Here is a 27,825-nt window from a genome sequence, read left to right as displayed (position 1 = left end):
AAGATAACTCAATGACTAAAATAATTGATTCCAATTCAATAGATTCCTATAACATAGTTAATAGTAAGTTTTTTTTTTGTAAAAAATTATGATTTTTTTAGGGGGTAAAAATTTGTGGTTAATCCGTATGCAAATTTTTAATTATATATTCATGAAAGTTCTTAATGATTCATGAAACTAATGAGTTGAGTTTGTTATGATCTTTGATTTTTAAAAAACATATTGAATTTGTTGTCTACATAAATATATTTTCCAAATATATTTTGGATTATTTTATAATGAAAAAACATGTTATCATAAATATTTTAAATAAAATTCAATTTTTATATGTTTGTTGAATAAAATTTCATTTTTATTGTTGTCCTCTTCTGAATTTGAAGTCTTTGTCATTTTATACAATTTCTTGCAGATTAAAATCACCAAAACTAGTTGTTTGTACCCAACATTTCCTTACAGTTTTTTAGCATCACAAACTGTGCATAGTAAAACTTGGGCACCGCCCCCTTGCAACCAAATTAAACACCCAACCATCATCCATAAAATTAAAAACCACCATAACAGTATCATTCCACTCACTTCATCACCTTTATCGCCAAAACCCAGACCACAAGCCCATTCACTCCACAAGTTATAATGCAACAAACATTTCACATCCACAAATTCATACATAAGAACGTCTAGATTCTAGAATTAGAAAAGGGCACTCTAATTCCTGGGGTATAGACTTATGTAGAGTGGAAAGATAAATATAGATAAAGAGGTGCCAAAATGTAAGACTCGTTTTAATTGGAAAAGCTATAAAATCCAATTTCTTAAACTGCAAAAGAAGTTGTCTGGAAAATATTGAAAAATTACTAAAATTAGTTCAGGTAAATTTTATACTGAGGCGTCTAATCTTAAGCTATTTTCCTAATTGTTGGGCTCGCTGATTTTAATAAATTGAGTGCTAAGCTTATTTTTGGGGCTGACAGTTAATAACAGAGACATAATAAGTAGTTACTTGTTTGTAAAGATTTTCCTGATCAGTAGTACCTAATTGTATATGATTGCATTTTGGTTATAGCCATGCTATTCAAGAGAACAGGGTTACTACTGAAACATTTACTAGGGACTGGTTTGTGCCTCCTTTATAACCATGGTTAAAAAAACCTTGAATTGATCACTGTTCTGTTAAGTTTCTCTTCAAAGACTAAAGTTGAATTAATTACTCCACTTGTTAATCAGACATTATTCTCCAGCCAATGTTAGTATAGTATCTATAAAGTGAAGCACGACAAATGTAAAGGAATGTTCTGTAAGAAAAAGGTGATTTAAAACAAAAAATACATCGAAATATAGAGTATAAACATTTAATTGTATTTGATTGTATAACTATTAAAACGACCACACACACACCAGCAGAATTAGCTTTTGCACCCACAATTCCATATCTTTCATTTGTACGTTAAACCCTAAGAAAATTGGTATCCAAACTATTAGTAATGTTGGAGTGACAAGTGTAGCTGAATATTCCCGCATGGGTAGAAATGGGCAAGTTGGATAACATATTCTATTAAGAGAGACCTATAAACCTTGTAATTGCCTCATTGCACATTAATAGAGATCACCCTTGTGTTTACCCGGTATTCCCTAACAAGTAACAAGTTAACTATAATTTTAACCTTAGATATTCGATAAATGTAAAGGAATCTTGTAAAAAAGGTGCCTTAAAACAGAAATATATCGAAATATAGAGTATAAACATTTCATTGTATTTGATTGTATAACTATTGAATTGTATACATGTACAAATTTGATGAGGCAAAATTTTTAAATCCTCAGCAGATTCCTAAAATTTGGATGCTCTTCAGGATTTGGAGAGAAAATCATGACTGACAACTCTCTAATCTCTAATGAGTCATGATGTTCAAAAGGGAGGCTCTTGTTTTAACCATGCGCCTAAATACGATCTCCAAACCATTTTCTATGCTTTCAATGGCATTCTCCAAAGCTTCCAATCTTTCATGTGCACCCTGCATCTTTGCAACATTAGTACCTTCACTTACAAGTGTGCTTAAAGATGCTTCCACACACAGCAACTCATTGGAATTCACTTGGTTCTCATCACATGCTGTCACTCCCTTGTGCATTAATTTTGCTACCAATAACCATTTGGTTGCCTTTGACTTTGAAGCAGGCACGGCCAAGAAAGATAATAATGATTGGAAGATAGACATGTTCATTACAATGACTTCCCTAATCACTCTAACCAAAGCAACAAGTTGTTGGTCTTGATTTAAGAGTGGGGATACTCCAAATTTGCTCTCCATCTGCTTCAAAGATGTGATCAACTTCTTGGCAATCTTCTTCATCTTCTTTGAGAAGAAATTGTATTGGGCTATAATTTTTTCTATGCTTGAATCCCCCTTTCTCCTTCTAAGAGCAGAATGAAGGGATTGGACATTTTCCTTAATTTGTAACATGGTGTCCCTTGTGATGCCACAGATATCCAAAATTCTCACTGATCCATCAAGAAGCTCTTCCATGCATTTCTCACCTTGATGGTTGGAAATCAGCTTTTGGGTTGATCCCATGTTGAGAAGACCTTCCAAGCAAGTATGCAGATCTTGAAGCAAGGATAAGCCAATGCCAATGGACTTTGATGTGGAGGTGGATGTGGAAGTGGCTTCCCAAGTTTTGACATTGCTCAGCTCTTCCTCCATTCTAATGGTGCTAGGATGAGATACAGCAGGAAAACTATTTGAGCGAACATGGAACTTGTTTGTCATGGTTACTCTTGCTGTATTTTGTTTTTTTACAAAGGAAGCTCTATGTTTTTGTGCTCTCACCAAGTCCTTAACTCTATATATATAGGTGCAATTCATGATTCATTCCTATTGGTGAAGAAAATAGGCAGCACAGCTAACCTCTCATAATCAACGTCAGCATTTGGTGAAATTGTCACATCTCTTCCAAACAGTGTGCACTATTATTTGTGAAATAATACATGCCTTAATGAATTTGAAATAGGTTTGAGGTGCATAACTGGCATGTCCTGTGTGTGTTGGCAATAAGAAAACCTCATTAATCATCAGCAAGTTTGCCTCCTTTGCTGCCACATTGCCTCTTCACTTCAGAATATAAAAATGGTGTTGTTTAAGCTATAGGTGTATTCACTCCCTTGCTTGTCTCTCAACGCCAAGGAGCTAGGCACTGCAAATAATTGTATAATAAATGGCTCTTTGCTCGATGAGATCCAGATCTTGTTGGACGTGACAAATGGACAACCATTTGAGTTATATATAACTTTGATTACAATTTCGAGAACTAAATTATGGGTTATTTGGTGTGTGCATGAATGACTTCTAACCATTATGTCTCCCTTGTTGATTTTTCCCAACTCACTATTTATTTCATTCTGTTTTAAAAAAAAGAAGAATCTCATTCCTATATTTGCTTTTGTTGAGAGATCTTGTGGTACATTTATAGGACGAGTATCCTAAGGTCCCATGGTTAACGTTAAATGCTTGGGAGAAACAAAAAAAATACCAGACCAGTAGACCTCCTGTCACATAAGTATACTCCTTTCTTCCAATCATTTTTTTCGTTATAATTCTTGATACTCATGTAGACAATAAAGTAGCTTCGCAAATATTTGAGCCTTTTTAAACCCCAAGACTTGGCAGAGGAATTGAATCATAGTACATCTCGGACACAACAATGAATAAGGAAAAGAAGATATGAATATTTTGTGCTAATACTATATAGAAAAGGCTGAAACGTAGGTTAATTACAGAAAACTTCTCATGATTTAAAAGACAACTTTATCAAATCATGCTATTTACTATTTAGGATTCATTTCTGGAACCTAGGTCTTCTACTGTTCACGCGGATGAGTTATTAAGTTTCTGTTAATTTTAAATTTTAGTAGAATTAATTTTACTAAATTTGAATTATTGAATCTAATTGAATATTTATTGAAAATTCTGTAGAATTTAAATAAAAAAGTTATATTGTAGAATTTTTGAATTGATGTCACAAACAAATATTATCAATGACTAGGAAATCTGTGAGCAGCTCCGGATTAGGCTTTCCAAAAAGTAAAAAAGATGCTGGAAGCAATATGGAGGTGTGGGAAGCAATTGTCCTCTGAATGTCATATAAGATGAAGGCTCAGTGGAATTCTCATGGACCGAAATCTCTTGTTCTCTGCCAGGGCCAGGTACAAATGACAGGGAAAAAAGGGCTTAATTTGGATTTCGGGTTCTGATCCTCTTAAGGCCCACTCCAGACAGAAGTTCATCAAGGACTCATAATATTTTTGTTTAGGGCAAGTGTACACTTTTTTTGCATAATTAAATTTTTTGTTTTGTGAACTCAATATATTTTCTTAAGAATGAACACTCTTAACAAATGTTTTTCCCATGCACACAAACTTGACACACACCATCAAGGGATCTAGTTGAATTAGTTGAGTAAAGATATATGAGTTGTTGTAAATCCTTTTCTACTATCTTCTATTCTCATAGATAAATAAATAAAAAATTTGAAGCACACCATGTTAGTTTTGCATAATTAAATTAGCAGGTAACAGCTAACCTCAAGATTACTAATTAATAGCAGTAAAAAAACAGTAAGAAACTAATACTCAATAACGGTAAAAAAAAGATTACTTATTAATACACCAATGACATACTTTAAATCAGAAAAAAAAAAAAAAAAAAAAACTAACACTCAAACAGAGGTCCATCAAGAGAATCACCTTCGGGTACACTATTCAACCGATTGAATCAACTTAAATTAGAAAAAAAGTTATACATTTTATTCCTAGGAAGTATTATTGCACTTCAAACTTAAATGAAAAAATAATTAACAAAAAATATTCAACTCAGTAATAAATATTATGTTAAAACTATTATTGTACTTTTTAAAGGAGGTATAATGCTAGCCAAATTATTAAAATAAATAAATCTTGAACACCATCGATAGTTTGGTAAAAGACCCTTCAATTATCAGTTTTAAAAAAAATGCTAGAAATAAAAAGAATAAACTAGAATAGGGAAATGTTGAGAAGATAGAATTTTGAACCAATACGATTCTCTTGTTCAAACATGTACTGATCATGGAGATTCTACATTTACTCCATTCATTTAATGAGCTAGCATATTCAAAAACGACACTCTATTTTTCACTAAACATCTAAATATGCAATCTAATCCACCCTCAAGACCACCAATATTAACATTCAATGTCTCTAACACTGTTTGTGTTCTTTGAAATTCACCACTGGAATCACCGTTTTTCTCTCTTCTAAGGAGGGAGCACAGAACATTGTTGAGATCTGCAACCCCATTGGTGTTCTTCTGCTCTTTCTGGGAAGAAAACAAAACCGTTGGCTTCAACTTTGAGATCAAGGAGGACCCTTTTGTTCCAATTGTTGGCATGGACAGAAATACTAATAGAGAATGTAATATAGAGATGGTGATGGCGCTTGCTTCTTTTATAACTCTAGCCAAAAACGCTAGCTGTTGATCTTGATCCAATAAAGAAAAGGAATCAACCTTATTCTTCATTCTCTTTAGTTGTCCACGTTGTTTAGCGATTGCCTTCTTCTTAAAGCTTTCATAAGCAGAAATGATGCTTTCAATGTTTGAATATCCCTTTCTTCTACGCACGGCTGAATGAAGGGTTTGCATGTGTTCCTTAAGAACCAACAACAAATCCCTTGCAGACTCACATGTGTCTAGCAATGTGACTGAGCCACATAATGCTTCTTCTACTAATTTCCCATCTTGGTAGCGTAGAAGAGTTTGTTGAGATTGCGGAGAATGGAAGAGTTCCTCCATGCAGTTGTACAACTCAGAAAGCGCAACTAAGTCACTCTGGATTGTCTCAGCTTCAAAACAAGTAGTGCTTGAGAAAGGTTGAGAATGATGAGGTTTTAGGTGGTTTAGAAGTGCTTCAATTCTTTGAGAAACGGGGTGTACTCTAGTAGGAAAACTAATGGATCTTACTGGTTGGTGTGAACATGGAAATTTTGAAATGGTTTCCATCTTTTCTTTTTTGTTTTTGCTAGAATAGTGTTTTTTTTAGCTAACACAAGGATGCTTGATTGCTTGACTCACAACTAGTTTTTGTTGAATCTATTTATAGGAACATGGTTTGGAGAACCTAAACATGGTACCGTGTTAATGAACGTGGACTATTTGGGTATGTGATGGCAATGTGGGTCATCCTAAGTTTCATATGACTTTGACATTTTGGGTCAGCAATTCAGCAGCTATAGGGATTTTTTTAATCTCATGGCCATGAGATGAGCAACGTAGTACTTTGAGAGAACTGTGGTAAACACAATGAGAACCTAAACGAAAATTGCTGGTGTGTGCTCCCCTGTTAGACATCAATAATTTCATCTTCTTCAACAATTATTCAATAATATAAGATATTTCCAAATTATCGTGTGTATTATTGAACTATTGTATTCTATTATCAGCTTAGCTTGTCAATTCATGTCCTAATTCAAAAGATAAGTAATGGATAGATTTAAATAATCCTGCCTAGTGGCTAGCTCAAACAATGAAGTGGTTTGTGGCCTAAAGTTTCCCCCACAGGCCTGGAATCTAGGTTTTTGGGGGGACATATAGAGCAATGTTTTGTGCACATTGCCATAATATTAATATATTTTTTTCGTGGCTATAAGTGTTGTGATCTGCAATGCATTTACTGTTACTTTGGAGACAAAAGAGGGCAATCATCAACAATGACATTTCTGCTACCTTGGAAATTGAGGTGTTAGCATAATGAAAACATGACAGCATATTTAATTTCGGGTAGTTTGGTTTGGTGGGTGGCTATATCAAGAATAGTCCAGAGACAAAGGGCACGTATAGGAATCACTAATCACACGTTGATTGGATAAGAGAGAAGTTGATTCTCTTTGTTGGGTTCTTCTGATATTATTTGCAGCTTAAACAACATTATGCTTCAAGAGCAATGTATCTAAGAATCATATTCTCTGGCAGATCGTTAAACTAGTTTAGGATTAAGGAATTTACTGATAGTTAAACTTACATCTCTTTTCCATCAAAATGTTGAATTAAATATTAATTTGCTCGTGTCACGTAATTACAATACAACTGTTTGAGTTGGTGAAAGTATTATTTTAGTCCTGTAATATATATATTTCTTTAGATTTTTTAGACTTAATTTAATAAAACTTAACATATCTTTATGTGTAGTAAGTACAGCTAATCTTAAACATTACCAAATGTGCACTTAATGTTATTCCTTGTATATATTTCACATAACATTCTAATTAATATTTTGCTTTTCATATGTCTTAAATGTGTGCGTAGAACTACACTAGATAAGTAAAAATAAATTAAGTGATCGATAAAACTTTCTTTAAAACTAAAAAAAAATAGTAGTATAAATATTTCAAGGGACTAGAATGATATTTTTTTACTCAAGGGTGCACGTTATGCTTGTCAGCATTGATGAGTGAATACCATCTTCACTAATCAACATGTCAGAACTGATGGGTTTTCTTTGTTAGCCTATGAAAAGATGTCGTATTCTATGTCTATACTTCGTTCGTGAGCAATAATATTTTGTTATTGCTCTGTAATCTGTTCCCTCTAATGTAATGCTGTTTTTCAGAAGGCCTGATGTTGTTCAATTCAAAAGGGTTTAAATTGGAAACACCAGTGTCATCATTTCAAACTTAATATCAAATTAATACTTGCTACTTCAGATCGATACATCGATACAAAGTCTGGCACTAGCAGTGAATGATATAGCTAGTATAATAGGCTTTTGAGTGTGTTTCCTATTTTTCCTCGATCTATTGCACTGCATGTGTCTATTCTATATCTTTGGAAGAAATAATGATGCTTGTATAATCCAACACATACTTACATCTCGAGTGATAGAAAGAAAAAATATAAATGATATAATAAAAGAGAGAGAAAAATATAAAGAGAAATAAGCTTAGAGAAATAGGACACGGATTCAGTGCAGCCATTGCGGAGACTGCATGAAATCTCAACTGTTAAAAATAAAATATATAAATTAAATCATTCAAAGAAAAGAAAAAAAAGCTAGACCTTTGGATTGTGAAACCAATCTAGATTCAAATCAAAGAGATAGAGATAATTTTGAAATATATAAGTATTAATATTGTTCATTTTCTAAAGGTACTTTCTATTTTCAGTTACCGAACATCTTAAAATGGATAAAAATACAATGTGAGTGTGACATAAATAATAAATTGTTTCCGTTAGAATATCTAAGCACTACAAAAGAATTTTGACGTTTAAAGAATATTTAATACGAAGAAGAATACAGTGTAAGTTTCATTGCTTTCATGGTTTCACTTGCACATCAACAATTTAGAGAGAGAGAGAGAGAGGGGGGAAAGAAATATTCATGGTGGAATCGCTGTACACCTTTCTGTACCAACCAAGCAATCAAAATAAAAACAGCTGAATAGCATGCTTTCAGCAACATTAGTTCCATTGTTTTTTATAAAGTGGGCATAAAAATTTAATGGAATAAAGGGTGATGCATAAAATAGGAAATGTATTAAAATTAAAATAAGATAAATATCAACTAATTACTTAATGACACATCACAGTTACTTTTCCCACATTTTAATTTTTTATTTTTTACCGAACAATAATTCAATCTTTCAAATGGAATCAACATATACAAAACAAGACTATGTATTATGTAGACCCAAAATACAGTAAAAAATGCAATTACAAAGATATTGATATATTTATCCCTCAAATTTAATGTAGACCTAAACTTTTCTTTTATTCATATTTATCCTCCCTATCTATTTCCCTAAGATAAGCATAATCATAAAATAAGTAAAGTTGAAAGAATAACAAGAATTGTCATTGCATTTATGCATGTAGTCAGGCTTCAAGAATGACTATTGACGTTGGCTAAAAAAAAACGAATGACTATTGACGTTGACTAAAAAAAACGAATGACTATTGACTGGTTCTTAGACTCAATTCTTGTGTTCAAAGCACACCACTATCCCCACGTGGATGGGTCGCTTTCCATCTGTTCTTATGTAAAATCATTCAGGCCAGCTGAGTGTTGAAGAAGTCCATTTTAATGTCCATACTCGATATGACAATAAATCTGCACACCTTTAGGTTTGCATGTGATATAACCACCCCTCATTGATCAATAATCATCCAATGTATGCCCCCTGACTTACATGTGACTTGATTTGTATGAATTAATCATATTCTAATCAATCAAACCTATAACTTTAAACATCATTATCATTTTATATTCATCATTCAATATACTAGCTAGTCACTTCTGCCGTCTTTATTTTATGTTTAGTAGTTTGTCCTATGATGCACATTTGGTCAGCTGCCCCTTCAGTAAAACTCATGTGATCTGATGAATTAAGATATAGAAATTTATATCTTAGTACTTATCAATCTCAGGAGAAAATATAATAGTTTACATCCATTGACCATAAAGATTTATAACAAGAACTTTGATCAAATGATCTCAAGTTTAATTAATTCTTAAATACATTTTGTTTTTAATACAACTTAAATTTTGCAAAACCATTAACAAAGTGAATCTTATATCATTATAAACAATGTCATTAGTGTACATACAATCATCATTGATACAACTTTTCGGCCTTCTAGTGTACACTCGCTCTTACATTAAAATGGAAAATTTGAATAAATATGGAAAAGTTCAACATGGCAATGGCAGAGAGAAGGGATTGTGTGGGAACAATCTCAACTTGATTCGTTATCATTCTCAGTTCCTGCAAGAGATGAAAGGGCAAGACAACTTGGATACTTGAAGGGGAGGGTTGTCAAAGGCTTATCGTCAGACAGTCCCTGGCAGGCCAAACCAAACGTGTATCCCAATGCTAGAGCAACAGGAACAGCAACAGCATTTCCAACTTGTATGTACCTGTATTATAGATAGAAGAATAGAACCATTGAGGGCTAAAAAGGGAAAATAATTTAGTATAGGACTTGAAATTATAACTTGGGGTAAGGAAGGTGATAGTAAAAGAGAGATAAAGAGTATTGAATGATTTCCCTGATAAAGTAGAACAAATTAACTTGTGGATTCTGAACCCAGCTAACCATACCTCTCTTTGACAGGCCCACAAAGTTTATAGCAATCAGGAAATCCTTGTAGTCTCGCATTCTCTCTAATGGTAAGTACTCGGTTTTGTCTAGGGTGGAGAATGGCCTGACAATAAAATAACATGTTGATTGAGACAATGCATTATGATACATGCAGAAAATCATAACCAAGAGAAAACTACTACTGCCATAACAAGTCCAAACGACTAAGATGGCAACATGAGTTTAATTAAAAAAATGAATGCGCGAAAAATCATTTTGTAGATAACAATATAACATTACTTGAAATGCAACAGCATTAATTAAAAGAGTTTGTACTGAGATATTTGAATGAGTGCCATTTGTTTACCAAATCAAATAATGTACAGTGTTAAAACAATAACCTGGTTGTGAGGCTCGGCCCTTGTCACCACTGTTGGCACAATTTCATCCCACCACAACCGACCAAATGGCCTGTGTTTTTCCCCAGTAAGTTACATCAGGAATTTTGATAACAAACGACCAAAAACATAACAGAAATCACGTGATATGCATATACTTACTTAGTAGAGGTCCCACGGACAAATGTCATTGCATAATCAGGAACCTATGCATGACCATAAAATAAAATAAATTAGAGATAAATTATGACACTCAACAAAGGACTTGCATCAAAATAATGTCCCTAAGAAAAGGTGACAAAAGACCAGTACCAAAGGCTTTCCAGAGTCTAGCATCACTCTTTCAACCGATGGATCCCATTCAACTTTGTTGCCATTCACAAGTACTCCAGGTAGATCTCTGAAGTTTGCACCCTAGAAAAGTAAGCAAGCACCATCTAAATTTAGAATAATGTAAAATAAATTTTCTGACAGCACATAAGTTCAAGTTATGGAACCTTCTTCTGGGGAATCTGGCAAACTCTGTCATAATCATCTTTGTTCAATTGAAGAGGACGATGATCATACAGTATTCTACGTGGTGTGCTTTGAGCAGTAGCCATGCTACCCACCATCTCTTCAAAACAGAGATCGTATAATGTCAATATCCATTTTGCACGGTAGTATTATGCAATTGATGCATGGGAATAAAGCAATGTGAATATTATTACCCCATCAAACTACAGTCAACCACCAAAACAAAATTCTAGACATAGCAAAAGCAACGTAGAGCATGTCAAAATATTCAACTATGTTTTAAAGAAGCTCATAGATATCTAGTTTCACACACAGGCAAAGGCAAAGACCTTGATGCAAAGAATAAACATAAGCATGCTTTAAAAGACAAAAACAAATACAAAAGCTAACCGTTTTTCTTCAATCTAATATATCTTTGAAACTCAGTTCGAGCAGGAGCTCCATAGTTCCTTTCATCCTGGTTCTCATCATTTGTAACCTAATTGATGGAAAATTATAAATAAAAAAGAGGTAAGAAACGGGATCAAAATCAAAATTTCATATCAAGCCACCAAACTTAATAAACAAATTCAGAGCCAAATAAACATACAGGTGGGAGATCTGATATTGCATCATCAAGTAAAAGAGCACCAGCCAGCTGACAGGTATCCTTTTTATCATAAGCTACTGTAATTTCCTGCATTATGACAACAACAATCAGATCCCGGTGATTAAAATCAAAGACAATGCTTCTTGAGGAAAATGGAGAAATATTGTCTTAATCTATTAGTCCTTACTTCAAACTCAGTGGGAACAAAACCTCTTGACACCACCTCATGCGTTGGTAACGGATATGGAGGCAATTGCTATCCAACAAAGAAAAAGTAGTTAAGTCATTTACCTTCCCATTTACAACATTAACGTTATCCAACCAAAACAATAAAATTTGCATGCATAAATAGCCTTACCTCAGTAGGACGAGCTCCCCAAAGGAAAACACGCATACGAAATTGTGGAAGGCCATAAGACCCTGCTGCCATCATGCCCATTCTTGCTTGATAATTCATAGCTACAAGACGGCCTATGGCATAACGCCCCAGATAACCACCAGAAAACTTCAAAATATCAACGACATTCTCCATGAGGACATATTTTGGCTTCAAAAAATCAATAATATCCATGTAAACAAGCAACTGCTTATTCTTTGTATCCTCTAATGGAGCTTCTGCGTTCCTGAAGCGGTTGAAACCACTTACTCCTTGACACGGGGGTCCACCACAAATAAAGTTAGCATCACCCTGCACAAGGGTTAAGTGTTACAAAATCAATTGACAAACCGCTCCAAGGGTAACCGGTACTAGTGTGTAAGCAAGGAATTTAAGTTTATTCTAGAATGGAGAGACTCACAGGAAGAGGCAATAATCTTTTCTTGTAGCCTTTTGTCACAAAATCTTTCATAACTTCCTTGCAATCACTGGCACAAAATAATCAGTCAGAATTTTGCAGAGATTTGGCGTAAAGTGTTACATAACAAACAAAAATTTCACAAAGCAAAGCTGAAGAGAACAATAATATTGATGACAAGGGGTTTACCTCAATCCATCTATTGGCTCCCATGTGTCATAACTGGAATCATAACCCAGCCAACGCACCTGAGTGATTTAACAGCAGAAATCAGAATTCATCATTAACTGAAACTTCATTACACAGGAAGAAAAAAAAATAAGAGGCTACATTAACACTTGGAAATCGAATAAAATCAAATCCAATTAAGCAGGGACATGCTGACAAAACCTAAAGTTACCTTCTTTGACAAACATTTGTTTTGAGTTTACTACTAAAGGTGTTCTTGGTACCTCAGCACATAAGATAAGGAAGCCAATTAAAGTATCAAAGTTCAAGCCCTTCATGAACTTAATTGGTACAATAGTTATTTCAAATAGTATTTCGTTATTTATGATTTTAAAATGAGTACAAGACTACAAGTTATTGAGCGTTTTTAACATTAACATCAAACTATACTTTATTTTCATTAAACATTTCGTTATACCCATGTCCTAGATTTGTAAAAATAGCTATCTACATATCTTATCACATCAAATACATTAATTATAGTCATATCTATGCAGCACATGTTGCGCCATTTTAAGAACTGTTATCTACATTAATACAGACATAATCCTCTTTCCATGCCTTGACGAAATTAATAATTTAAATCACCAAATAACTACCCTTCAAGATATGAAAAAACCAAAGCCATAAATTTTAAGATGATTGCGTTGGATGGTACGTGCGTGTTGTGTCATAACCTAAATTGATACTCATTCACACATGCATTTTTTTCCCCAAAAATTAGACACCTATTAAATTTTAAAGAAAAACATAGGACAAGCAAAGAACTGTAACGTGAATAAGTCAATCCTAATAACATTAACAACATTAAACTAAATATGCAAACCAATTAATGTAATGTGCAAGCTTGAAGGCAACATACTTTAAAATATAGTCCTGGTTTTTTGACGCCGTTTGGATCACCATAGCACACAGCAAGTAATTTTTCTACTTCAAATTCCTCCAAGTCAGATTGATTTCCTGACTCTTCTTTTTGCACAGCTTCATTCTCATCTTCATCCATGTCTGGATCGGAATCTGACCGTTCTGATCCTAATAATGCAAACTCTTCACAAAGCTTGGCCCAAGCTTTTATTAGGTTTAAGAAGTCTTCAGCTGGTTCATTTCTAACCTGATTGTTATTTTGAGGAAGCAGTATCAGTAGAAGATACAATAACAAGTATCAATATCAATTACATGTTAACAAAACCTTACATGAGTTTCAGGGTGGTTCAGCTTCAAACTTTTGCATGCATGTGCATTAATGTCCACAGCCCACATCTTAGAAATAATAAAAAAACAATCATTATAAATTGTTCAAAATATCAGTTAAAAACCAAAATGCTCAAAAGAACAGCCTCTACATACTGTGACAAGTTTTATTCCAGCCAAGGATGCACCCAAACAAAGCCCTGTGGACATGGCTCCACAACCAGAATACAAGTCTAGCAAAGTCCACTGCGAGGAACCAGAACTATTATTTTGAGTAGTCTTTCTCTTTGCCAGATTAGCATTATTAACGCAACCAATGGATCCAGATTCACTAGAAATTGTGGAAGATGCATCACTCTCGGTTTTAACTGTTTCTGGATTATCAGAGGAAAACACATCAAATGGCAAAACTCAGCAAAGTACAGTGCAAAAAAACAAAAGAGACCATTTATTAGTCATCTAGTAATTTCATATAAAAACCACATCATTCTTACCATTGACTAGGTTGGAAAATGTTAGATATGGCACAGTGTACTTCATGTCATAATAGTAATCACAAAAAGGCAATTTTGCCTTCTTTGAAGCCAAATCTACCTGTAGTATACAAATTTCAAACACTTTTAACCACATAATCAATTTACAGGGCATGTTTTGGTAAACAGCATAATTTTGATTTTATTTTATTTTATTCTTTTGAAAGGCAAAAGGAAAATAAATTCTTTAAGAAAAAGTGACTATCCTTCAACACAAGATGAGTTAAAAGAAGCCACCTGCATGAGTACAAAACCATAGCATTAGTAAACAGCATAGTTAACCATTTATTCAATAAATTCTTATCAAGATTATAATTCATTTACTTGCTTGACTATAAAGCTTGTTGAAATGAGCTTAAGAGAGCTCATCTTGACTAGATTTTCCAAGAAAATTATTATAATAAGCAAGATCTAGAAGTTATATAAAAGGATAGTTATAAGGTTGACTAAATGGTTGGAAAGGGGGATTTAAGAGTTGAAAGGAAAAAGGAGGGAGAGGTCATGGGTTCAAACCCCCCTACTAACATACTAACAAAAGAATAACAACTAACATTGGTGAATCAAAATAACACACACACACACACACACACATATATATATATAAGGATTCCAAAAGCTTAAATAATCCTTAAATAAATTAATAGATTATCAAGCATTTGCACAAAACAAAGTGACTATAAAGCACTTACACTTGGGTTTTTTTTGAAAATTTTGACTTTTGAAACAATACAGTCAAGGGGATTTACATCCTTCACATCAGATATAAAAACCCGCTTCTTGTCAACAAGATCACCGTGATTTTTTATCACCTGCACTCATTCAAAACCCCAAAACAAATAAGCCATAAAATAGTTAAAAGATGCTGAAAATTATTATAAAAAAAACAAAAGACAAGTCATTGAAAAAGTGAGACTCACAGTGTCTTCGGCCCTGTAGAACCACTGAGCCATAAAACATTGTTCCTTATCAACAGTCTCAAACATCTCAACGATTCGTGCAATATAATCTGGTTTACCGTCTTCGGCCTGAAACAATTCAACAAGAATGTTAATTTTTTTTCAAACATGTTCTGATTTTACCAAAGTATAGAATTCCAAAGCAAAAAGATCCAATACCTTAACATAAGCATCATCATAGAGGTTATAAACAACTCCATCTACTTTAGCTTGACGATAATGACACCTAGCCAGCATAACCTCACTGTTTTCACTCGTAACCCTAAACAGTCACAAACATACCAGAGTTAAAGTTGTAACTAACGTGAAATAGACAATAGGCAAATATAAAATAAAATAAAAGACTCACTCTTCTGAGCTTCTAGCTGGAGCTTTCTTTTTCACCTGATTATCCATATATATACGAGAAAAACAAAATGAGCAAAAATGGAGAGAATAATAATAAATAAAAAAAACGATTTTGAACGAAGGAGGGTTGAGAAGAAAAAAGAAGACCTCGGAGGGGTATCGGTGGGGCCATTTGGCGCGGGCCTCGGCAGAAGGAATGGGCTTTCCGACGAAGCAGGCGTCGGGGTTAGGAGCAGAGTGCTTGGGCTTCTTGCGTTGGGAGGGAAGCAGCGATACGGTGTCGTTTTGTGCATCATCGGTGGCGTCTGATGCGCTGCGTTTTTTAGCCATGGCAGCGTATCGCTGCTTCCAGTGATGGATAGAGGGACAAGCGGAGAAGAGATGCAGACAAAAAGTGAGTGAGGAAAAGAGAAGGGGGGGTTTTTAAAATGGCCGCACGCGCGGGAACATGAATTCCAGTGACGGGGAAGGTCAAATTTTTCACTAATAGTTGTGACTCTACACGTACGCGTACGCCACTCGCTAACGCTTAAAATTAGAGAGAGAAAATCTATGTAAGGTAAAAAAAATTTCATTCAACTTATTTGATTTTTTAATTTAATTTATATCCATGTTATCTTAAATTATTCATTTCATATTTAATTCTTACCTTTTTAGATCCTATAATTTAAAGGTAATTTTTTTAGTGTCTATAATTTATATTTTAATTCTTTTGTAATTCTCATAATTTAAAAGTATTTTTTTAGTTTTTAATTTATATTTTAATTTTCTTATCTTTTAATTTAAAAATTATAGAAACTAAAAAAACTAAAAAAATCATTTTTAAAATTATATGGACTAAAAAATAATTAAAATAAAAATTAAAAAAATTACTTTCAAATTATAAGAATTAAAAAAATAAAAATCATAAAACTATAAAATTAAATGAGTAATTTAACTTTTATGTTATTCAGATATGAGATGAGTAAATAAATAAATTCTTTGTCTTGGATAAACAAAAAATCAATTATCTATTTATACAATGAAATCTCACCCTTTTATTTGTTTTTTTTTTTGGTAACGTGAGGTTGGGAAGGAAGAAAATAAAAAACAAAGGAAACACTATTATCCATGTATTTTTGTCAGATTACTTAGAAAGAAGGTGAAAGCAAGAAGCGGCGTACCCAAAAAAAGAAGAAGGAAAAAGCCCTTTATCGGTATCGGATTCGAACCGATGTTGCCTATTTTTTTCTTAAGGGCGAACCATAGAAAGAAAATTTGAATTTAATAAACAAAAAATTTATTTTTATTTTACTTTCTCTTAAACTCAAATTTTAAATTTTTTATTATAGATGTGATTAGTAAAAGAGGTTGATTTCTCGTAATGTTGAAAATCAGGTTTGAATTCCTTATAGCAAAAAAGGGGGTTAACAATAGCAAGTAACAATGCTTCGAACAATTTGGATATCAATTTGGCATTTTTTGTTGAGGTTATGGTTGCTATTAATGTCACAGATAATCCTAAAGCTAATGGCCGGCTTTTCTTGTGGTTGAGAACAAATTCTTCCTTGTTGTGTTACCCTTGGTCGTTGCAAAATGTTGGTTTGGCAGTACAACTCCGTTTTTTCCTAACAAATTTAAAGATCACTTACATTTATCGTGAAGATAATGGTTATGCAGACAGGTTAGTTAGTTTTGGTGCAAATAACAAATAGTTTGTTTTTCTTGGGTTTGATTTGGTTCCTCAAGTGTTTTGTTCATTCTCTTTTTTTTCTATCAATATATTTCTTGTGTGTGACAGTGATCAATCAAAGCAACTATATCAACCTAATTAGGATTTCTATTCCTACTTTGATGTATAATTATGTCCCTTTTGCTTAAAAAAATACTTCGAACGATCTTAAAAAAAAATACATATGAATCTTAAAAAAAACAATTTAAGGAGAAACTAAAAATAAACAAAATAAGTACTAATTTTTAACAATAAAAATAAACCAAGAACTAAAAATGGAAGAAAAAAAATTAGAGAAACTAAAAATGTTGACTTAAAATTAATTGAAGACTAAAAGTTGTCAAAAAAAAACTTAAAGAACTAAAAATTAGAATCTAAAAAAGTTGAAAAATTAAAAACTTAATTAACTCAAAATCATTATACCAAATTAATAAATAAAACATTTGTATACCTACAACAATTTAAAATCTTCAATAAAACTTCCTCACATTTACATAATACATTTCAAAGTTGCAAAAGTACAACATTCACAGAGTCACATTTACATACCTACCAAAATTTAAAATCTTTTAAGAGGTGAAAAGATTAAGAAACACCCTTTGTTGTATCAAACATCTAAAGCGACAATCTAATCCTGCCTCCAATTCTCTAATGCTTCCCTCTAGTTCCCCCAATCTCCTCTTCATAATTTGTACATCAGTCTTTGTATCAATTTTCTTAAAACACCCGTGGAAGGTGCAAAGAACATTATCAATGTCCCCCATTTCACTTATGACCCTCTTTTGTTTGTCTGATCCAGAGGACACTATTCTAGTGAACAATGACCACCCACCAGTGTTGTTCTTCAAAACTGGTGTACACATATAAAGTAGGAGTTTCCTAAAAAATGAGATGTTGATTTTGCTTATTTCTCTTAGCACACTGATCACCATTAGTAGATGGTGATCTAAATCTAATAAGAGAGGACATGAATATGATTTAAAGCCGCTTTCCATTGTCTTGAGTGCTTTGAGCCTTTCTGTGATGTCTTTCCTTGCCTTCTTCCTGAAACAAATGTAGGCACAAATCTGGCTATTAACCCTTGAATTCACACCCTTTCTGCGCAGGGCTGATTGAAGGTCTAGCACATTTTCCTTCATCAATGACAACAATTCTCTAGCTGATCCACACATGTCAAGCAAACAAACTGACATGTCAAGTGGCTTCTCTACATGCTTTCCGTCACAGCGTAGAAGAGCTTGTTGAGTAAGTGGGCAACCAACAAGTTCCTCCACAAAATTATACAACTCTTCGACCCATGTTAGCCCTGCTTTGATGCCCTCAGTTTGTGAATGTGATGAGGCTAATTCCCATGTCTTCAGCCTCTTCAGCTCTTTTTCAATCTCGGATAATGAAGGATGTAGCCTACAAGGCAAGGTAATGGATCTAACATGATAGTGAAATTCCTTGGCTGTGTGTGAGCCAACCATTTTTTTCTATGTTGCTAATTGTTCTGAATACTAAAATGAATTACTTAGGCTTGGAATAAGACATATAGAGAGAGAGTATAAACATAGGATGAGACCACCTTGGACCCTCTATGCCAAGTAATATGTTGTGTTCATGTAGTACAAGTAAGTATATTGAAGATATTATTATCATTTCGGCCAACAATTTTCAGTACCAAATGTTTTTTCTTTAGTCTCTTGGTCATTTCAGTGGCAACATATGGTGTATAACAAATTGTTTAGGCGCCTATAAGTGCAGACACGTACTAATTGGAAAAACAGCATTCTTTCTTGTCTCCCCAATGATTAGCAGTGGGATCTCCTCGAAATATTCAATTGAACCAATGGCGTTTGTTCATGAAATACAGAAGCTGGCAGTGCATGATTGTCTAATTTTTAATGATGATAAAATATAACAGTGTACATGAAAGAAGATTAGAAATGATAAAACGAAAATGACAAACAAAGCAGGATCTAGCACGAAATATAGACTGAGAATCTAGGTTTTGGTAAGAGGAGGTATAGGGTTATAACGTCTAACTTGAATAATGCAAATACATTTTTCGTGTTTTGAGTATTTAATAATTCTTAGCTTGTATTCCATGCGCGGGAAGATTCCAGACAAATTATGTCCGTATCCCTATAGAATTAGAAGGTACGTACAACAAAATATTATGGTCAAGCAAAATAGAGTAGTGCAACCTCTCATTTTTTTCTTAAAATAAATTAGAAATATTTTATTTAAAAATAAATAAAATTTTAGAAAAATAATGAGATTTTTTTAATTAAATAAATAAGAAGAAATAATTTTATTAATTAAAATAATAATTTTAAAGTAAATAAAATAAATATATATTCTTAGAAATAAAAAGGATATTTTATTTATTCAATTGATAAGGATTAAAATAGTTCATTTTTATAAAATAAAAATATAGAGTAAATTATAAGATGAGAATACCTACCTAGCTATAAATAGAGACATATTAAGTCAATTTTTACATTTTAGTTTCTTTCTTTCTCTCAAATTAGTTTTCAGTTCTCTTCCTCCAAAACTCTTTCTATTTTTCGCATATACTAAAACTTGTTACAATAAAACTATGATCCTGAACTCGTTATTCGTTGGATCATCATGAAATTTGAACATTAGGTTTTGAACTCATTTTTGCATACTCCCACCGTTGGAATTTGCGAAATAATATATATGATGAGAGAAATATCCCTCGCACGGAGACAATGAAATGGAGACTCCAATCCCTTCTTCTTCTCTCTAACGCTTAGAAATCCTAACAAATCAACCATAGGAAAAACTTGAGAAATCTCAAGGAACCGCTAGAGATGTCGTTATCACTACCAGACTACAAATGTGAGCCCGATTAGAGGTAAGGAATGAGTTTATCACAATTAGGATTAGAATGAACATGTATAGGAATCCTTAGAGGATTAAAGTAAGGTTTATGTTGGGATGTTTATTGAATTATAATTTTTCCCTTACAATTATAATTACGATATTGTTGTATTTGACGAACCAATTGATGTCCTGATGCGAATTGGTTGATAAAATCGAGTGCTCTTAGTGTTTTCGTGTTTTTAACCTATGATTTTGATTCCTTTAATTTTGATGTGATTATGTGAAATTGCTTGAGGGATTTTACTCCCCATGTCTTGAAAAGCATTTTTTGTTTAAATTGTTTGTATTTTGGACAAGATTTACTAGATTAACAAGATAATTTTTTATATTGGGAGCATGAAATTGTGATTGAAACTGCAAGTAAGTGATAAATTGAATATGTGATGAATTATGAGATACATGTGCATTGAGATATTGTATGTATTGAGTTGTCAGCTATGAACTGTGCAATCACATAATTGTAAGACCATTTAAGAGTGACGAGTTTTTCCACGACGAGTATTGTGATTGGATCCACTGTGGAAACCTGACGAGTTGAATCACTTCACTTTTAGACGCGACAAGTTAAAATGATTTTGAAAACAATTGAATAGTTGTGTGTATTTTATAGTTCATAGGTAAATTCTATGTTTGTGTCATGTATATATTAATATTGTGTGATGTGTATATGATTCATGAGGTGTAATAATATGTTGGTTTGGGATTATATCATTGTGATTGAAATTGAGTGTATGTGATAAATTGAGTATGTATTGAATTGTGTAGATTGAGTTGTGAGTTATGAACCATACAATCACACGACTGTAAGATCATTTAAGGGCGACAAGTTAATGCATGACAAGTATTGTGATTAGAACCACTATGGGAATCCGATGAGTTTAATTACTTTAAGGCACGATGAAATAAAATTATTTTGAGAACAATTGAGGAGTCGTGTGTTTTATATAGTTCATAGATAGAGTTTGCGTGCTAAAACGTTTTCAAGAGGGAAAGGCCTTGACGGACTCTTCGGAGTTTAGACCTTGGGGGTAAATACACCCAGTTTGAGTGCTCCTTTAAGTATGCGTCGATCCCACATGGTTGGAGCATTCTCGCAAAACAGCATGACCCTGACTGGTCTCCCTATGATTTTACCTAGTGAGAGTGACTTGACTTACGAGTGTGTGATTTGTCTTGTCATATACTCCTAGTCGTCCGACGAGATTTTTCACTAACATGATACTACATTGCGTATAGGATTGAGTTTTAGTGTATCTGTTGCATAATGCGTGTGTAATGACTATTGTGACTCGTTACGTGATGGTGGGTAATGAATTATATGAGTGTGATACATTGTATTGTACTTAAGATGTATTATTTTGAACACGCAATCAATGTGAAGGTGTGGAATGTGATTGTGTGATTAAATCCTTGGGACAGGTGATGTTACGCAATGAGTGGTAAAATGATGTGAATTGCGCTAAGTCGAGCTTGTTATACTTATATTATATATATGTTATTTTTTTATTCCTACTTGTTTAGGAATGTGATAACTCACTCCCTGTGTTGTTTGTGTTTGGATCCTATGTTGATCTCGAACTTTGTATTCATGGAAGCAGATGGTTAGATAAATGACTTTAAAGAACTTCATGCTAGATGACACTGGGACACAACACTCTGATAGGATGTGACATTGAGACACGAGTTTCTATATTATTTGTATAATGTTCTAAACATATTATTTTATGTTATTTCGCTGCTTAACTTATTTCCTTTTGTAAAAATTGGATGGCTTTGTGTTTGGTCCAGAAATGTTTTCATACCCTTATTTGATAAGTTTTTAATTTGATGATTAACGTGGATGAGAACTTTTTATCCACGTGAATTATTTTATATTCATTAAATAAAATCTCTTTAATTAATTTTACATTTTTATGTATGATATTATATAAATATGTATATCGGGAGAGAGGGTGTGACAATTGTTCTCACTTAAAATTTCTTGTAATAATTTTTTTAATATGAGGTATCAACAATTGGGGGAAATGTGAGATAAAATATATGGTGTACTATTCATGGTAGGAATAGAATAGAGGCTTTAGATTATTGCAGTACCGAATACCATTAAATTGTCAATGTTGCAGCATACTCCTATGCTCATCACACTCGAATTAACAGGAATTTCGAGGTCTATCTGCTCCAATGATTAGTTTATAATTTTTATCTTAAGAAAAGTAGTGTTATAGATAATTAGGCTATCTTTAAGATCAGTCTCTCGAAGTCAACATCTCAAAATAGAAAAAGGGTAGAAAATGAAAATGAGATTGCTTCTTTAACAATTCTATTTCTCCTGAAATTTTACATTAGTATTTTCTCCCTAAATCTGAATCGAATTGTTTCTATGAAGGAAAATTTAGAAATAATTTTATTTTTTACTTGAGATTAAAAAAATTAATTGATATTAATTAATTTTTTAATTAATGTAAAATTAGTTATTTTTATTTATATATGAGTTTAGAGGAAGGATTAAGCATCTCAGCTTTTAAGACTATAGCACTCAGAAATGATTGAACAAAAATGTTTTAATCATTCAACACAGAATAGACAAATTTATTTAAAATCAACACAAGGACCAACATTCTTATTCTTATTCCGGGATTTATAACTAAGGCAATTATAAGCAAGGAAGGAGTCCAACTTAATCTTGATCAAAGGACTTTTGGCTACTGCAATCCAAGTTGGTAGCATCTGAGAGCCCAAAAATCTCACAATACTTTTTATAAAACCCGATCCTGTCATTTGAGGCTGGAGAAGGACCATTCCCACATTCAATCCTACCGTTGATGATGTTGGTGATCACACCATAACCTGGGGCTCTATTAGCTGCCATGTCGACAGAAGATGGGGTCCACCTATTGGTGATCACGTCGTGGCATGAGGGCTTATTGGCTTGTGATGTCATCCAAAACCATATAGCTGTCTGGAATGATACCACTGGGTCTTGGGCTACCAAGTCTGGATTGTTTATCAAGTCTGAATGTATGGCTTTTCCAGCTAGATCATAGTTGTAGTTGCTATTTTGTCAAAGTAAGTAATAACAAAAAAATCAATAACAACACCATCGAGTCAACTAATAACATGACAAAAATGGCATAATTCTAATTAGAATGGCGCTATGCATTTTTATAATACTTTTTTGTTACATTATAAGTGATTACTTGTTTGGAAAATATTACATTTAAGAGAAATTGTTGAAAATGTTAAAAAAAATATGAGATATTTATGTAATTTTACAAAACCTAAAGATGATTAGTATAATTTATTCAATAAATAAAATCCAGATGTTATAAAACATTAAAATCATTCTTACAATTAATGCATCAAAAAGGTTAGTTGAGTGTCCATATTTCTATTATGAAAAATGTTAAACCACATTCTGGTCATGATTTTAGTAGAATTTTTTGCACCATTTTGACTATTATTTGCACCATAGTTAATTGATTTTGTCTAGTTGAGTGCTAATTTACTGTAGGGCTAGGAGAATCCCAAAAGGGCGTAAGAGGGCCAAAAAGAGTCAAGAATCGGTCCCATGACAAAGAGGCAGAATCATACTTCATTAACCACAGTCGTGCATAACTTAAGCCCCTACATCCTAATCTTATTGATGGAAAAAGCATATAAATTACGATAAATTCATTATTATCAACTAAATTATTCACTTTTTTAATCTTAGTGTTCAGTTAATTTAATCTTATAAATAAGAACATAGATAATATTTGAGAACCAACATTAATCTCTAGAGTGTGATATGGTCTATTATTACTATTGCATAGAATATGTTAGTTCTTAAGCGATATTTTTATACATTAGAGAAAAATTTTAAATAAAATTATTAGTAACCATTATTAGTTGGAGTATAAAGAATTGAATTGTAATAGTGGCGGCAACAATTAATCAATGATAACACCGTTAATGATAATGGTGATAATATATTGTTGGAGTTTTTTAATTTTTAAGAGATAAAAGAATTAAATGATTTATTTTTACAACTAAAAATAAATTATATTTTAATAATAAATAACTGTGACAACAATTTTTTTATTTTAAAAATCAAATTAAAAAAATGATTCAAACTCTATTGCAATCTAACATATTTTATTTTTAAAAATTAAAAACTAACAACTTACTACCACTCAAAACAGGCCTAAAGTTTTCCAAGTTTTGATGTGAGGGATAGTTGTGTACTTACTGTGTCAGCTGAAGGGGTCCTCGACCATAGTATGATTTGCCTGAGGCACATGGTGCCTTGCTAATTTCACAATAATTATTGGATTTATCTCTTTCTGTGACAAAGCAATAACCCCAAGCATATGGCCCATCTGGGGCATTAGGCCATCCTCCTCCTCCTATGAGGCATCAATTGAGGACAATCAATAACCCGGCACTTAGCATTTAATTAAGTCCCCGGTAATACATGTTAAATCTTAATCAGTATCTTAAAAACATTGATTAAAAAACTTCAAATAAAAATATTCATTGGGAGTTAAAAAAAATTATGCTGATTTTTTTACATTCTTATAGTTTATAAAATAAATATTTTCTCAGTGACTAATATAACCTGTGGTCTCGTGAGAGGTTTGGGCTAGGAAAGCTGCAACCTCCCTCTTACGAGTGTTAACATCACCCGTAGTGCCAAACCCATCAAAGGTTCTGGCAGCAGTGACAAAAGCATTGTAGCTGTAGAATCCGTTCTTCCCCTCACAAATTTGATCGTTTCTGTGTTTCAGCAATTGCTCAAATTGGGAAGCACTGATGATGCTGCTAACATCATCTGCAGCAACACTAGGGAACTCTGATGAGGTTACCAGCAGAATATAAACTACGATAAAGGCGAAGATAGTGTCTAATTTCATATTTTACGTTATGACTGAATGTGTGTGCAGTGTGCTTGTATTGTAGGTGAGTTTAACAAGGTACTAGTATATATATAGTGACAATTAGTGCTCTCTTTCGTGACATTATTGAAAAAAATATCTAGCGCTGGATTTGATTAATTAGTTGCTGGAGTTCATGTTTAGTTTGTGGAAATTTAGCACGAAAGGCTTCTTTCACGGACTAAGCCTTTTGATTTTGGTCATCATTTTTACACACATGTGGAAAGGAAACAAAGTAAGGAATGGGTCAATAATTAATGTCTTGTCTTTTTAAGAAAGGAAAGGGAGAGATATATGGAAATTTTGGTTGACTGTGATTTTATTCCAATCCTTAAGGTGCTTTTTCGTTTGAAGAGAAATTAAAAGGGTGAAAAAGGAGATAAATAATCAGTAAAATGGTGTAGGATCCATACTTTTATATTCTATTTTATTTCAATTCTTTTTTTTTTTTTTTCATTTCTTACCACACACTTTAAGTCTTTATATTAATTTTATCACTTGTGCCACAGATTGAGATGGGAGTTCCTTCCGTGTAACTTCTTCTACATGCAAATTCTAACCCATACATTACGTTGTCTCCCATCAACTATGACAATACGTACGATGACTCAAGTCAATAGCTCAGATTTTGACTGGATACTACTAAAATCGTGTGGGGGAGGGTATTGGAATAGTTGATGGAACGCAGAGTCTAAAATGAATTACTAAGACACATATGGTACATGGTGAGCCATACAAATTTTGTCATGAATTATTGGGGTCGGTCCAATAGTAAGAGCTGGAGATGATGCACAAGGATTTAAATTCGCTTATTCGATTCTCATTGAGCTCATTGTACATAAAAATAAAAATTACTGTTAGATTCAATAATAAATGAGAGGATGTATGCATATTTAATGCATGCAGATTGAGAGTCGTCCATTCGTCCCCATGATTACATGGATTCATAGCTTGAAACACTAGTTTGGCCTTTTGGTTGAAAAAATTTATCTGATCACCATCAGTATAATCGATCGGTTCTAAGAGCGAATTGCAATTGATTGGCATCACTGTCTTGCTAATATATGGTCAAAATAACCCTAAATCGGTAATTAAATAATTTCAAAACAGACATTGATAATTTATTTTTAAAACTTACCCAAATTAGTCAATCAGACTATGAAGTTGATTTGATCGATGATATAACTATTAGTTCTATTTTGTGTTAAAAGAATTCATTTAGTTATGAGATGAACGAATAAGTATGTCGATGTTAAAGACTTAGTCTACCTTACAGAAACTTACTAGGAGATTGCATTTTGTGAGTTTTATTGTCTACCTCACTTATCAGGTTCACTAAATTTAGATGAAATCTTCAAATAGTTTCTAATGAAATTAAGTTATCGCTAAATAGAGTTTTTAATAAGATTTCTAGCTTAAATTTTGAAATGACTAGTCAAGGAGACTAGATTTAAGATATTAATTATACCATTTTCTTCAATCCTATATTCTTCACACAATTCATAATTATTACTGTACATATTTAAATTATTCACTTTAGAGAAAATGGCACAGACAAGAGCATTTTTATTGCAATATCTTAAACTAGAGCTTACATAGGCAAGTTTATTGAGATCACACAAGGGCAACATTCTTATTCTTATTACTAGTTTAACTTGTGGCACTTACAAGCAAGGGGCCCAACTTATTAAGCAAAGGGCCTTTGGTTTCTGCAATTCAAGTTGGGCCCATAAGTGAGCCCAAAAATGTCACAGTACCTTTTATAAGACCCGATCCTATCACCTGATCCTAGAGTAGGACCATTCCCACATTCAATCCCACCATTGATGATGTTGGTGATCACACCATAACCAGGGACTCTATTTGCTGCCACGTCAGCAAAACCATATAGCTGCTCTGAATGATATCACTGCATCTCGGGCTATGAGTTGCTACTCAAAAGTTCATCAAAAGACCTAACATTGTATAGTCACTAACTATTGGAATGGCAAAATTAATTCCAATTAGAATATTGTTATGCATTCTTATAAATAAAATATTCAATAAAAATAACTGTATTCAATGTTTTGAAAATATAAAAACAATAGTTAAGTGCCCATAATTAAGTGTATAGTACTTGCTGGGTCAACTGAATGGTTATTTAATTTATACATTAATAACGTGAGATCACAAAACAATGGTTATTTAATTTATACATTATTATTTTTTATTTGTAAAAATTAAATACACGTATCAAGAGTTTAATTTATAACAGTTCACGTAATAGTATATTCAATTAACTGATCTAAACTCTTTAACAAGTGGTTAATATGCATAGGAAGTGAATAAATGATTAATATATTGTAATAACTTGTGGTCTCATGAGATGTTAGGGCTAGGAAAGCAGCAACCTCCCTCTTACGAGTGTTAAAATCACCCGTGGTGCCAAACCCACCAAAGGATCTAGCTGCGGTGAGAAAAGCATTGAAGCTATAGAATCCCTTCCCCTCACAAGCTTGATATCGTTCCGGTGTTGTAGCAATTGCTCAAATAGAGAACCACTGATGACGCTGCTAACATCGTCCCCAGCAACACTAGGGAACTCTGATGAGGTTATTACCAGTAGAATATAAGCTAAGGTAAAAGCAAAGATAGTGTCTAAATTCAT

At 33.0% G+C, this 27,825-nt stretch overlaps 5 protein-coding genes and 1 pseudogene across 5 annotated transcripts; all 6 read right to left on the bottom strand.

The window, feature by feature from the left end:
* Positions 1 to 1,887: 1,887 nt before the first annotated feature.
* LOC100800708 (uncharacterized) lies at positions 1,888 to 2,800 on the bottom strand. Its single transcript, XM_026123780.2, has one exon. It carries the CDS (start codon positions 2,766 to 2,768, stop codon positions 1,890 to 1,892), a length of 879 nt encoding a protein of 292 aa, XP_025979565.1. The 5' UTR covers positions 2,769 to 2,800; the 3' UTR covers positions 1,888 to 1,889.
* Positions 2,801 to 5,059: 2,259 nt separating this feature from the next.
* Positions 5,060 to 6,091, bottom strand: LOC100800177 (uncharacterized). The gene has a single exon (XM_003517095.4). The coding sequence runs from the start codon at positions 6,030 to 6,032 to the stop codon at positions 5,130 to 5,132; it is 903 nt and encodes a 300-aa protein (XP_003517143.1). The 5' UTR covers positions 6,033 to 6,091; the 3' UTR covers positions 5,060 to 5,129.
* Positions 6,092 to 9,581: 3,490 nt separating this feature from the next.
* On the bottom strand, positions 9,582 to 16,107 carry LOC100798061 (putative DNA (cytosine-5)-methyltransferase CMT1). The gene is made up of 21 exons (XM_006573471.4): positions 15,807 to 16,107; positions 15,661 to 15,695; positions 15,471 to 15,573; positions 15,273 to 15,380; positions 15,045 to 15,164; positions 14,317 to 14,416; positions 13,979 to 14,196; positions 13,826 to 13,891; positions 13,494 to 13,742; positions 12,593 to 12,651; positions 12,407 to 12,473; positions 11,968 to 12,297; positions 11,797 to 11,865; positions 11,610 to 11,696; positions 11,411 to 11,498; positions 11,002 to 11,120; positions 10,817 to 10,918; positions 10,667 to 10,710; positions 10,508 to 10,577; positions 10,127 to 10,230; positions 9,582 to 9,942 (listed from the first exon to the last, which is right to left on the bottom strand). The coding sequence occupies exons 1-21, from the start codon at positions 15,987 to 15,989 to the stop codon at positions 9,762 to 9,764; spliced, it is 2,502 nt and encodes an 833-aa protein (XP_006573534.1). The 5' UTR covers positions 15,990 to 16,107; the 3' UTR covers positions 9,582 to 9,761.
* Positions 16,108 to 17,939: 1,832 nt separating this feature from the next.
* Positions 17,940 to 18,839, bottom strand: LOC100797532 (uncharacterized). The gene has a single exon (XM_003516485.1). It carries the CDS (start codon positions 18,837 to 18,839, stop codon positions 17,940 to 17,942), a length of 900 nt encoding a protein of 299 aa, XP_003516533.1.
* A 3,945-nt stretch (positions 18,840 to 22,784) lies between these two features.
* LOC100799642 (endochitinase) lies at positions 22,785 to 25,213 on the bottom strand. Its single transcript, XM_003517094.4, has 3 exons — positions 24,863 to 25,213; positions 24,494 to 24,650; positions 22,785 to 23,318 (listed from the first exon to the last, which is right to left on the bottom strand). The coding sequence occupies exons 1-3, from the start codon at positions 25,155 to 25,157 to the stop codon at positions 22,943 to 22,945; spliced, it is 828 nt and encodes a 275-aa protein (XP_003517142.1). The 5' UTR covers positions 25,158 to 25,213; the 3' UTR covers positions 22,785 to 22,942.
* Positions 25,214 to 26,865: 1,652 nt separating this feature from the next.
* On the bottom strand, positions 26,866 to 27,825 carry LOC100796992 (26 kDa endochitinase 2-like; annotated as a pseudogene).

Source organism: Glycine max, chromosome 1 (assembly GCF_000004515.6).
Source record: "Glycine max cultivar Williams 82 chromosome 1, Glycine_max_v4.0, whole genome shotgun sequence".
NCBI classification, from domain to species: Eukaryota; Viridiplantae; Streptophyta; class Magnoliopsida; order Fabales; family Fabaceae; genus Glycine; species Glycine max.
Note: the sequence above shows the minus strand (reverse complement) of the source record. Positions and strands in the feature narration are given on the sequence as shown.

Coding starts and splice junctions, on each gene's coding strand:
- LOC100798061 (XM_006573471.4), bottom strand. CDS start 15,989: ATGGCTAAAAAACGCAGCGCATCAGACGCCACCGATGATGCACAAAAC. Junction 15,165..15,272: donor TCTACAGGGCCGAAGACACT/GTGAGTCTCACT, acceptor GAATGAGTGCAG/GTGATAAAAAATCACGGTGA. Junction 10,919..11,001: donor GCCAGATTCCCCAGAAGAAG/GTTCCATAACTT, acceptor TTACTTTTCTAG/GGTGCAAACTTCAGAGATCT.
- LOC100800708 (XM_026123780.2), bottom strand. CDS start 2,768: ATGACAAACAAGTTCCATGTTCGCTCAAATAGTTTTCCTGCTGTATCT.
- LOC100800177 (XM_003517095.4), bottom strand. CDS start 6,032: ATGGAAACCATTTCAAAATTTCCATGTTCACACCAACCAGTAAGATCC.
- LOC100799642 (XM_003517094.4), bottom strand. CDS start 25,157: ATGAAATTAGACACTATCTTCGCCTTTATCGTAGTTTATATTCTGCTG. Junction 24,651..24,862: donor AACCTCTCACGAGACCACAG/GTTATATTAGTC, acceptor GATGCCTCATAG/GAGGAGGAGGATGGCCTAAT. Junction 23,319..24,493: donor GGACCCCTTCAGCTGACACA/GTAAGTACACAA, acceptor TTGACAAAATAG/CAACTACAACTATGATCTAG.
- LOC100797532 (XM_003516485.1), bottom strand. CDS start 18,839: ATGGTTGGCTCACACACAGCCAAGGAATTTCACTATCATGTTAGATCC.